Source organism: Chaetodon trifascialis, chromosome 7 (genome assembly GCF_039877785.1).
Source record: "Chaetodon trifascialis isolate fChaTrf1 chromosome 7, fChaTrf1.hap1, whole genome shotgun sequence".
Lineage (NCBI taxonomy): Eukaryota > Metazoa > Chordata > Actinopteri > Chaetodontiformes > Chaetodontidae > Chaetodon > Chaetodon trifascialis.
In genome coordinates this window covers 31,078,836-31,091,433 of record NC_092062.1, presented here as the reverse complement: position 1 = coordinate 31,091,433, position 12,598 = coordinate 31,078,836, and the positions used below count along the sequence as shown (strand labels likewise).

Genomic DNA, 12,598 nt, shown 5'->3' with positions numbered 1-12,598 from the left:
ACAGACAGACAGACAGAAATGCAGTCAGAGAGAGAGAGACAGAGACAGAGAGACAGACATGCAGTCACAGTAACAGTGACAGTGGATGTAATAACAGCAGTAGCAGTTGCAGTGGATGTCAGGCAGGGCCAAGGCAGGAGACGCAGCTGAAATCCACAATCCAGATTCAGACACTGTCCATGGGAACCTGCAAGACGACAAAGCACAGAGACTCCGGGGAAGGAGCTAAGTTAGTAACACGCCGTGGTAGGACATGAGAGTGTGCAGATGGAGAGGGACAGAAGGACAGAGGAGCTCGGTGTATCTTTGGATGTCCCCCGACAGTCTAATCCTATAGCAGCATAACTAGGGGCTGGTCCAGGACCAGCCTGAGCCAGCCCTAACTATAAGCTTTATCAAAGAGGACAGTTTTAAGACGACTCTTAAATGTAGAGACAGTGTCTGCCTCCCGGACAAAGACTGAAGATGGTTCCACAGGAGAGGAGCTTGATAGCTAAATGCTCTGACTCCTGTTCTGCTTTTTGAGACTTTAGGAACCATAAGTAGAAATGCATTCTGGGAACGCAGTGTTGGAGTAGGGCAATAAGGTACTATGAGCTCTTTAAGATAAGAAGGTGCCTGGCCACTTATGGCTTTGTAAGTAAGGAGGAGAATTTTAAACTCTATTCTAAACTTTACAGGGAGCCAGTGCAAAGCGGCGAGTATTGGAGAAATATGATCTCGCTTCCTGGTTTTTGTCAGAACACGTGCTGCAGCGTTCTGGAGCAACTGGAGAATATTCAGCAACCAATTTGGGCAGCCTGATAGTAAAGAATTGCAATAATCCAGCCTGGAAGTTACGAATGCATGGACTAGTTTTTCTGCATCATTTTGAGATAAAATATGCCTGATTTTTGCGATATTACGTAGGTGAAAAAATGCAGTCCTTGAAATTTGTTTTACATGGGAGTGAAAGGACATGTCTTGGTCAAAGATGACTCCCAGATTCTTTACAGTGGTGCTGGAGGCCAGCGCAATGCCATCCATAGCTGCTATGTCATCAGAAAGTGACTTTCTAAGATGTTTAGGGCCGAATACTATAACTTCAGTTTTGTCCGAGTTTAGCATCAGAAAATTGCAGGTCATCCAGGTCTTTATGTCATGAAGACATGCTTGTAGTCTAGTTAACTGACTGGTTTCTTCCGGTTTCATTGATAAATATAGCTGGGTATCATCTGCATAGCAATGAAAATTTATCGAGTGCTTCCTGATAATCTTACCTAAAGGAAGCATATATAAGGTGAATAGAATTGGTCCAAGCACAGAACCCTGCGGAACTCCATAGCTGACTTTAGTGAGCACAGAGGAGTCGTCATTAACACGTACAAACTGAGAGCGATCTGACAAGTAGGATTTAAACCAGCTTAGCGCAGTTCCCTTAATGCCAATGAAGTGTTCCAGTGTCTGCAATAGGATGCCATGGTCAATGGTGTCAAATGCAGCACTAAGATCCACTAAGACTAGTACAGAGACAAATCCTTTATCAGATGCAATTAGAAGGTCATTTGTAACTTTAACCAGTGCTGTCTCTGTGCTATGATGCACTCTAAATCCTGACTGGAAATCCTCGAATAAACTATTATTGTTTAGAAAGTCGCACAGCTGATTGGCAACTGCTTTCTCAAGAGTTTTTGAGAGAAAGGGAAGGTTGGATATCGGTCTATAGTTGGCTAAAACCCCTGGATCAAGAGTAGGCTTTTTCAGTAGCGGTTTTATCACAGCTACTTTAAAGGACTGTGGTACGTAGCCTGTTGATAAAGAGAGATTGATCATGTCTAAAACTGAAGAGTCAATGAGAGGTAATACTTCTTTAAACAGCTTAGTCGGGATAGGATCTAAAATACAGGTAGATGATTTTGATGATGAAATTATTGAAATTAGTTGGTGAAGGTCAACAGGAGTAAAACAGTCTAAAACTGCGACAGACTGAGTAACAGTTTCTACGATTTCTGCGTTTGAAGACAAAACAGTACCTGTTAACGGCAGGAGTCGATGAATTCTGTCTCTAATAGTTAGAATTTTATCATTAAAGAAGCTCATGAAGTCATTACTGTTCAGAGCTAAAGGAATACATGGTTCAACAGAATTATGGCTCTCTGTCAGCCTGGCTACAGTGCTGAAGAGAAACCTGGGATTGTTCTTATTTTCCTCTATTAGTGCAGAGTAATAGGCTGCCCTGGCACTGCGGAGGGCTTTCCTGTATATTTTAAGACCCCAAACTACACATCAGCCCAAACTACACACCACCCCAAACTACACGCCACACTGGTCTGACCACCCCAAACTACACACCACCCTAAACTACATGCCACCCCAAACTACACACCACTCCAAACTACACACCACCCCAAACTACACACCTCATTGTGTGGACATGAACTCGGAGTTCAACCTGCTTTACTGAATTCACAAACTCAGGAACACAATGACTCACAGCACCTGTCTGACATGATCTGTCTGTCGTGTGACCTTTGACCTGCAGTAAGTGTCGATTGTTGGAGGAGGAGCTGAAAACTGTCTTCACTAGTGCAAAGTCTCTGGAGGCCCAGACTGAGAAGGTAGGGGGCCGGGAGGTCGGCAGTGTTGCACCTGTAACTGTACCCTCAGGTGATGTGCTGACACTCCTTGAGTACATCACAACAACAATAGGAAAGGAAGCTTGAGGACACCTGGGTGTCAGTAGCGTCTGTCTTCATGTAACAGCTGGATTAAAAGAGGAGTGGATGGACAAAGATAAACAGAGATAAACACTACTGGACTGTCAGGGTTTAATGAAGGAACAAGCTTTCACTGTCACAGGACTCAGTCGCTGACCTGCGATCTGCTAATGTAGCTTATTAATGATTTTGCTGCCCTGCATGTGATTCGATTTGCTGCCTTTTTCAGCGATCAGCATGTATGAGTCGCCTCTGCCACCCTTTATTCTCGGGTCAGGGTCACTGCCTGTCTTTAGACTACAGCGCTGACATTGGCACTGAAAACTTGCAGATGTTAGTCAAGTTTTTCAGAAAAAATGTGTAATTCTTATTTCATAGTAGGGCTGGGCGATATGTCTGAAAACTCTATCACGATATAAGTGTTTTATATCGGTCGATATCGATAATTATTGATATTTTTATGACCAATTTAAAATAAGGACCAGGAGAAAAATACATTCAATTTAAACATTTTTATTTTAAATTGAACCTTCCTCTGATTATAATCCCCTCAGCTATCAAGGCAGAAAGGAAATGAAATGTCAACACAACCATGGAAAACACTCAAATAATAAATGTAAAAAAAAGTGTAAAAATGTAAACAGAGAAACCTGAGAACTTTTTTTCTGCAGGTTTAGTGCAGAAAGTTCACAAACTGATTCACCTTCTGCTGAATAAAATGTTTTCAGATATGTGCAGTGTTTTAGAAACACAGCAGATACTTGACATCTGTAACAAACAAACAAACAAACAAACAAACATGATGACAGCACAGTAACACTGACTGAACTATAAAACCAGCCTAGACATAAGAACAACTTCAGTCGCTCTTCTTCCTCTGAACATACATGAACTGTTCAGTTATATTTTTATTATAAGAGCTGTTTGTAAGCTGGCTTCTCCTCAGTGCTCAGTGAAGCGTGTCTTTAGCTGTATGAGATGCCGCTGCCTCCGTTACGTCTTCGTGCCTTTTAGATGATTTGTCATCAGGCGCTGAAGCAGATACCTCTGCATGGCGGTCAGCTGCTTGTCGGTGGGCTGCGGTTGGCGGACGTTGGCGAATACGGCTGCGCTCCAAAGAGTGAGCGCGGCTAAGCTGGTTCAATAAGTTTGTGGTGTTACTGGTCTTGGTGGGGACGACAGTCTTGCATAAGTTACAGACCACATTGGTCTGACGACGGTCTGACTTATAAAATCCAAAAAACTCCAAACTGAGCTGACTTTCCCTGTTTTATCGACGATTTCTTCGCTCGCTGCAGCGCTCGCTTTCTGTTTCTCATCTCACTCCTCGCGGAGCATCAAACATGAGACAACGACACGGCGCAACCGAACTTGATACTGTTACATGATTGGCTGTTAGCGTGTCTCTCTCACTGATTAGCGATTACTCCCTACGTTGCTCGGTTACCTGAGAGCGAGTGCCTTTGTTCATGCAACCAACCTCGCTTCACAACTTCAGGTTTCTTCTGACGAAGAAAAAAAAATTATCGAATGCTTTATCGAACGCATTTTTTATTGATGACGTGTCTATCGCGAGATATATTGCTATCGTTCTATCGGCCCACCCCTATTTCATAGATTAATAAACTTCTCTCCTTGAAACTCCTTGGTCTTGAGTCTCTAAATGAATTGTAGCTGTGGCTGTGTGTGAGCTGGACCACTTCACAGTTTGGCTGGTTGTTGTTGTTGATGGCTAATGTAGCCTCCTCTGTAAGATGTTTGATCCCTGGGAATTCAGAGGACGCTTCATAAGCAGCTGGAAACATCTCAGGAGCTTCAACAGGTTAAAGTTCTAACTGTGATCTGCAGAACATTAAAGTCCACATTTCACTGAAAATGGCACAAAGAGGATGGATCAGATGAAACTGAGACATTTCATTGGTTTTGAAAACGATGTCGTCAGCGACTCGTTTGAATAAAGTTGTTCAGCTTCACGTTTCGCTGTCTGCTGCTTCAGATCTTCTACCATCACTGTCAGTGTTTGACAGCAGTTCGTCTCCTCAGTTCATCCTGAAAGAGGAACGTTTCCTCGTTCTGGCTTCATGGATGGTTCCAGCTGCTCGACAGTTCACACTCTCCTTCGTCATATTTCATGTTTCTTGATCGCAGGCAGTCAGTTTACAGCCGGACTCTTTTTTAACGCAGAAGAATGTGGTTTGACGTCGTCTGGCTGCAATAAGACGTCTGTCCCTGAAAAAGACGTCTTCTACTCGGCAGCATGTTGCTCTAAAGCTGAACCCTAACCCAGGACCTGACAGTGCTGGTTTTGTGTCCACAGATGTCTTCAGATTCTCTGAATCTTTTAATGACATTTTGTTCTGTAGACGACGAAATCCACCAACTCTGTGCAGTTTTACTTTGAGACACATTATTCTTAACGTGTTGAACTGTTTCGAGCACAGTCTCTCACAGAGCGGTGAAGCCCTCCTCATCTTTATTCAGACTCACCTGTTCGTTTTCAGAAACAATGAATTGTCTCGGTTTCAACGTTTGATCTGTTTGTGCTGCTTTCAGTGAAATCTGGACTTGAATGTTCTGTACGGCATCACGTTCTGTTTGTTTTCACAGTCCAACTTTTTTGGAAATGGAGGTGTACATGAACACTGAACAAAACACTGTTTCACTACGTCTGCTTCAGCACGTGTTAACTAACCTGAAGCTGGTGTGATGAGAGATGATGTCTGAGGTGTCCTCATACCTGATTGGCTGTTGCCTGTGTGTCAGTACACCTGGTTCTCTGATTGGCTGTGTCTCTCTGTTTCTCAGTACACTCTAAAGGAGGACAGGTATGAGGAAGAGATCAAGAGCCTGAGCAGCAAACTCAAGGAGGTGAGACAGAAATAATGTTGACCAAATATTTCTAAATGCCTTTCTAAATCATTCCTGACTACCTGTTATTACCTGTGATCTGCTGACTTCCTGCTGTTTACCTGCTGACTTCCTGCTGGTTACCTGCTGTTTACCTGCTGACTTCCTGCTGGTTACCTGCTGACTTCCTGCTGGTTACCTGCTGACTTCCTGCTGTTTACCTGCTGACTTCCTGCTGTTTACCTGCTGACTTCCTGCTGGTTACCTGCTGACTTCCTGCTGTTTACCTGCTGACTTCCTGCTGGTTACCTGCTGACTTCCTGCTGTTTACCTGCTGACTTCCTGCTGTTTACCTGCTGACTTCCTGCTGGTTACCTGCTGTTTACCTGCTGACTTCCTGCTGGTTACCTGCTGACTTCCTGCTGGTTACCTGCTGACTTCCTGCTGTTTACCTGCTGACTTCCTGCTGTTTACCTGCTGACTTCCTGCTGGTTACCTGCTGACTTCCTGCTGTTTACCTGCTGACTTCCTGCTGTTTACCTGCTGACTTCCTGCTGGTTACCTGCTGACTTCCTGCTGTTTACCTGCTGACTTCCTGCTGGTTACCTGCTGACTTCCTGCTGGTTACCTGCTGACTTCCTGCTGACTTCCTGCTGTTTACCTGCTGACTTCCTGCTGGTTACCTGCTGACTTCCTGTGTTCAGGCGGAGTCCAGAGCAGAGACTTCGGAGCGATCTTTGGCCAAACTGGAGCGAACCATCGACAACCTGGAAGGTGAGACAGTTTGTAGAATAATAACCAGTGATCAAGAATAACTCTTGGCATTAACAGAGCAGAATGTTCCGTTAATCAAGGTCAGGACAGCTTATTGATTAGAGAGCTTATTGATTAGAGAGCTTATTGATTAGAGAGCTTATTGATTAGAAAGCTTATTGATTGGACAGCAGGAAGTCAGTCAGCATCTCTGTTTCTTTTTCAGAATCTTTGGCTTCTGCCAAAGAAGAAAACATCCAAATACAGGCCACTCTGGATCAGACCTTGCAGGACCTCAACTCCTTCTGAAGCTCCTCCTCCCCCCCCTCACCTCCCTCTCCTGGGGGGGGGGGTCCTCCCTCTCCCATCTTAGTGATTCCTGCTTGAACACATTCCTTCTCTGAACCTTTAAGTTACATTTGGAGTGTTGCTTTCATTTACTCCTCATGTCTGGCCTCCTCTCCTCCCCCTCTCCTCACCCACAGACAGTGCCATCCCCCTCCTCCTTCCTCAGTATTATGTGGGGGGGCCAGATGAGGAGCTGCTATAAGGGAGTTTAACAGTGACTTACAGCCATTCCCTCGTTAAGTACTAATTAATGACTAATTCATCTTTGGGTGTTTGTCTTAACGGTTTCTTGTTACTCTGATTGCTTTTCTTTGCCACATTTATTAATCGATTGATTGGAGCCAACGTCTTGTTAGCCAATGATTTATTTTGGTTCCATGGGGGTGGGGTTTAAGGTATCCAATCACAGTGAGGTATTCCACTGCCATATATGGTAAACCAGGGGCCAATTAGAGGTCAGAGATGCATCCCTATTTTTTTTTTCCTACAGGTGACCTTTGACCTGATAACGTGAATAAAGTTTATAAAATGTTTTTACCTGGAAGCCGGTGCTGATGTCATCACTGTGCTGATGTCATCACTGCGCTGATGTCACAGCTCATTGTAATAAATCATGACAACGTGAGACAGGATTTTATAAAATAAAAGCACCACCACTGGTATGTAGATCCAAAGTGACTCTGTGGTTTTTATTCAGCAGCAGACGAACAGGCGTCCACAGTGGGAGCACGTTAAAGTGGAGCTCATTCATTTGCTGAATAATAATGAACTATTTGTACGGCACCTTTCATACAGAAATTGTAGCTCGGAGTGCTTCATAAGACAGACATCACAGCACCAAGTGAGTGCTTCACATAGAAAAGACAATGGACATAAAAACAAAAAAAGGAATAAGGATGAAAATAAAGTCTGACCTGCGGAGAGAAGAATAAGGATAAATAACGGATAGAATAGATCCAATCTTTTCCTTCTCTACAAAACTGATTCACCACAAGTCTGTTACACCGAATCAGGCACTTGACAGCCGCCTCAGAGCGTCTTGTCATGGATGGAATCTCACTGTGGGGCATATCTGCACCCCAGAGTTACAACAGAGAGCAGCGGATTCACAAGTCTCTTAGAGTACAATAAAGTCAAGGTGTAAAGATGGATAACGCATCAAATCACAGCATAAAATAAGCAAATATTCTAATGAAAGGCAGCAGCGTGTAAGAGCGAGGCAAAGCACAAAGTTTCTGTCTGGAAGTTCAGAGATCAGTTTTTAGCTTTCTGTTAAAAATATTCTGAAGGTCGTTTGTTCCAGAGCTTTGAGTCTTTGACAGAAGCTGAAAGAAAATCAGTAAACCAGCAGATGATCAGAGTTCTTCAAGGCAAATGGTAGGAGGGAGTTAGCCATGTAGCTTGGTGCTAGTCCATTAAGAGCTTTGTATACCAACCGGTGGAGGCAGACGGCCGCCCACCCTGATCCTGGTTCTGCTCGAGGTTTCTGCCTGTTCAAAGCAAGTTTTTCCTCGCCGCTGTCGCCAAGTGCTGCTCATGGCGAAATTGTTGGTTTCTTTGTAGATAAAGAGCTCGGTCTGTACCAGCTCTATATGGAAAGTGTCCTGAGACAACTTCTGTTGTGATTTGGCGCTATACAAATAAAATTGAATTGAATTGAATTGAATAAAAGAGCTCAGTCTGTACCAGCTCTGTATGGAAAGTGTGCTCATGTGGTCTCTGCTCTTGGTTCTGGTGCATAGTTGAGTCATCACAACTGAGACCTGAAGTTAACCAGCCTGGGGTCTATCAGTCGATCAGATGCTCGTTCTGACTCAGTCACACTGTTGATCATCTTCTTTGTGCACGATCACAAAACTTGATCTAAATTTAGTCTTCAGAACGTTTCATGCGATGTTTGAGCCTTACATGAAAAAAGTTTGAATTTTATGCAACGATATCATGGATCAGCCCTGATGCACATGAATACAGACACCGCTGTGACCACCTCAGTCCAGGTGAGGAAGTCCAGGTCCAAGTCAACACGTTCATACTTCTTGAACTGAGTTCATACGATCACATTCTCTGAGAACAAGCAAACGTCTGAAAGTCTGCACTGAGCTCTGAACAGTGGAATCGTTCGCTTCAGTCTGACTGACTGTTCGTTTATGTATCAGACCTTTATATCATCATTTATCATTATCATCATCTGACAAACTAAAAGTTTCACCACTTCTATGAATCATTGATCGTCTCGACTAAAACGAACGTTACAGAAATAAAAGTTCAGACGCACATTAGAGAAAAAACTCAACAAAAATAAAAACTTTCAGAAATAAGAAAAATCCAATTAAGACTCTTTGACTTCTTAAGGATCCACTGATACTCTGACAATAGTAATACACACTGTAAAAACACTACAACTACAGAAGTACTAACAGTTTTTTGTAGTTAAAGTATCAGAAGTAAAAGTACTGTTGTCAGTCTTACATTATTACATAATGTTTGAGTATTATTACTGATGCATTACTGTGTAAGCAGTACTTTAATTTGAAATACTTCATACTGTTGTGTAGTTTTTTAAGTCAAAAAAATTTCAACTTTAAATGAAACCTTTCTCATTTTTACTGTAGTTTTTAAAACATTTTATGTAAATATATGCAGTTTTATTCTGAAGGAGGAAGCAAACAGCAGAAGTTTAAACTGAAAGTCTCAAACAGGTGAGTTTTTACAGTCCAGGTGATAATCTCCCATCAGCCTTCGCTGCTGCAGTGATGATGTAAATGTGCTGCAGACTCGTCTTCACCATGCAAATTTTATTGATAGTCAGACAAGAAACGGTGATCAGCTCCACAGACCGGCTGCTTTTATTGAACATTCATTAGTTATCAATAAGATTATTGATCAGCGGTTATCAGCTGCTTCCTCAGCCAGCTTCAAGATCGGCTGCAGCTGCTCCTCTAACGACGGGCCGTCAGCCTCGTTAGTGATGATCCAATCAAATTCAACGCCGCTGTCCAACCCGCACTCTGACTCGGCATCATCCACACCTGAGAGACAGACAGGTAAGCAGACAAACAGGTCGAGAGACAGACAGGTACCAGACACAGATAATCTCACCTGTGGTGAAGCTCCACCCCCTCTGCTTGCGTGTTTCTTCTGAACTTTGAACTCTGACACTTCGAGTCTGCTGAGGAAACTCAGACCAAAACCACTGCAGGTCTGACAACCGCCGCGCATCACTCACCACCTGACCAATCAGAGAGCAGACACGATCACTCAGCACGTGACCAATCAACCCTAACCACTAGTAAACCAGGTGGTAACCAGTTTGTTGCTAGGTAGCACTTGAAGGTTGGAAGGAGCAGCAGGATAGCAGGAAGAGACCAGAAGAAGAGGAGCTGCCGGTGACATCAGTGCTGACATCATCAGTGGACGGTCACCTACCCAGACAGGTTGCTGTGCTCCTCTGGTTGCTAGGCAACAGAAGAATCCAGGATCCTGGCGTCGTCGAGTTTCTCCCCAGCGAATCATATCGGCCCGGTACTGCTCCTTATACAGACCGGGACCAAGCAGCTGCTCCAGGTCCAGACCGTGTTCCTGCAGAATCCACAGAAGCCGTATGAGTCAGCACAAAGTGTGTGACGCGTCGGGCGTGTCAGCAGGTGTTGGTCTCACCTGAGCTCACCTGAGCATACTGCTGTTTGAGAGGTCCAGACAGACGCAGGACGCAGCAAACGTCAGGTCCTAAACTGAAGAAGAAGAAGAACTGGAGGAACTCAGCCACAGCCAAGCACAGACACAGACAGGTACAGACACAGGTACAGACACAGACAGGTACAGACACAGACAGGTACAGACACAGGTACAGACACAGACAGGTACAGACACAGACAGGTACGGACACAGACACAGATACGGACACAGACACAGGTACAGACAGGTACAGACACGGACACAGACAGACACAGACACAGACAGGTACAGACACAGACACAGACACAGGTACAGACACAGACACGGACACAGACACGGACACGGACACAGACACAGGTACAGACACGGACACAGACACAGACACAGATACGGACACAGACACAGGTACAGACAGGTACAGACACAGACAGGTACAGACACAGACACAGACACAGGTACAGACACGGACACAGACACAGACACGGACACAGACACAGGTACAGACACGGACACAGACACAGACACAGATACGGACACAGACACAGGTACAGACACAGACAGACACGGACACAGACAGGTACGGACACAGACACAGGTACAGGTACAGACACAGACACAGACACAGACACAGAGACAGACACGGACACAGACACGGACACAGACACAGACACAGACACAGGTACAGACACAGACACAGACACGGACACGGACACAGACACAGAGACAGACACGGACACAGACACAGGTACAGACACGGACACAGACACAGAGACAGACACGGACACAGACACAGAGACAGACACGGACACAGACACAGAGACAGACACGGACACAGACACAGAGACAGACACGGACACAGACACGGACACGGACACGGACACGGACACAGACACAGACACAGATACGGACACAGACACAGGTACAGACACAGACAGACACGGACACAGACACAGATACGGACATAGACACAAGTACAGACAGGTACAGGTCATCATCGAACTTTGTGGTCACTCATGATGATGATGATGATGATGATCGATGGACTGAAGAACTCCTGATTATCTCTTTAATCTATTGAATAAAATCAATCCAATTTAACAGAATATTAAAAAGTAATTGAGTCTGATTATCGATATTCGATCTATTGGATTAGTTGGTCTGAAACAGACCGACGGTCTGTTCTTCTTGTCCAACAGAAAATAATAATCTTCAGTCAGCTGATCTCAGATAAAAGCGGAAGTTTCCTCGCAAACAAATAATCAATCAGACAAGTTTTCTTTACAAACTCACAGATCAGCGACCGATCGATATCTAACACTAATAATAAGCGTCCGGATCGTGGCTTTACCGGTTGTGGATCATGTCCGTCACATAATCTTTTCCGGACTTTCGCTTCCCGCTAAAGACCAGAACAAGTCTGGGTTCAGACTCTCGATCCTCCATCCGCCAAAGGGTCCTGTCAACACCCGCCGCTGATCGATCGGCAGCTCATCTGCTCAGTCTTCCGACTGTCTGACCACGCTGGACCCGAACCGTAACCGTCCCAGCAAACAGGAAGCACTTCATAATAAGGCGACTGTCACACCGATTTTATTCAAACCAGAAGGAGGTAATCGATATCAAACCGATTGGCTGTGCATCGCCTGACGTATAAAGTTGATTTGTGGACAGAACGCAGGAAATAAACAGGTGTGTTTTTGTAAAGCGCCATCCTTTTAGACACGTTACGGTAACACGTGATTATGTCACACCCTGGACGGAACCACCGTAGCGGGACGTAGGGGAGGGACCGTTTATGTCGGTGGACCCCCTCCTCATGGACGGTGGTGAAGTAGGAGTTTGTCCCCTCTGAACAGAAGCAGAACTAGAACAGACCATCAGCCTGTGACGAGCCTGGCTCTGTGTGTCTTGCTTCTGTGTGTTGTTGGAGTCATGTGTGTTTGTTTGATGTGTTTGTGTGTTCTGAGGTTTTTCATGTAAAATCATTTTTCATGTAAAAAGGAAAAATAAACCTGAATCTAATCTCCCGCCTCAGTTTAATGACATGAGTTTTCATTTGTCTGTTAATTCAAAAAGTTATTCAATGAAGTTAAACTTCAGTTTAAATACTGTAGTGAGGAAATAGGGGGAGGTTCACTCTCTCCCTGCCCACCTTTGAGTCAACGTGCCCCCCCCGTCAAGGCACAGGTGAGAGTCATCACTCATCAAGTCCGTGGGAATCCCTCCCCACACTCACCCACAGGGAGAGAGTGAACCTCCCCCTATTTCCTCACTACAAT

The 12,598-nt window shown here is 44.6% G+C and overlaps 2 protein-coding genes across 3 annotated transcripts in view; one reads left to right on the top strand and one right to left on the bottom strand.

Moving 5' to 3' along the window:
* Positions 1-7,318, top strand: part of LOC139333668 (tropomyosin alpha-4 chain-like) — a 16,633-nt gene extending 9,315 nt beyond the window's left edge. Inside the window, exons 6-9 of one of the 2 annotated variants that reach the window (XM_070966263.1) lie at positions 2,522-2,597; positions 5,502-5,564; positions 6,248-6,317; positions 6,523-7,318. In XM_070966263.1, coding sequence (XP_070822364.1) covers positions 2,522-2,597; positions 5,502-5,564; positions 6,248-6,317; positions 6,523-6,605 — 292 coding nt within the window. In that variant the 3' untranslated portion in view covers positions 6,606-7,318. The remainder of the gene's footprint in view (positions 1-2,521; positions 2,598-5,501; positions 5,565-6,247; positions 6,318-6,522) is intronic. The other variant, XM_070966262.1, reaches the window with a different exon arrangement.
* On the bottom strand, positions 7,311-12,053 carry LOC139333669 (phosphomevalonate kinase-like). The gene is made up of 5 exons (XM_070966264.1): positions 11,668-12,053; positions 10,312-10,375; positions 10,071-10,223; positions 9,744-9,873; positions 7,311-9,673 (listed from the first exon to the last, which is right to left on the bottom strand). Exons 1-5 carry the CDS (start codon positions 11,760-11,762, stop codon positions 9,528-9,530), a joined length of 588 nt encoding a protein of 195 aa, XP_070822365.1. The 5' UTR covers positions 11,763-12,053; the 3' UTR covers positions 7,311-9,527.
* Between the last annotated feature and the right edge of the window lie 545 nt (positions 12,054-12,598).

Bases quoted from the DNA above. Each gene is read 5' to 3' on its own strand.
- LOC139333669 (XM_070966264.1), bottom strand. From the start codon at position 11,762: ATGGAGGATCGAGAGTCTGAACCCAGACTTGTTCTGGTCTTTAGCGGG. The intron at 10,224-10,311 runs GTGAGCTCAGGT...TGGATTCTGCAG, and splicing joins TCAAACAGCAGTATGCTCAG to GAACACGGTCTGGACCTGGA. The intron at 9,674-9,743 runs GTGAGATTATCT...TCTGTCTCTCAG, and splicing joins GGGGTGGAGCTTCACCACAG to GTGTGGATGATGCCGAGTCA.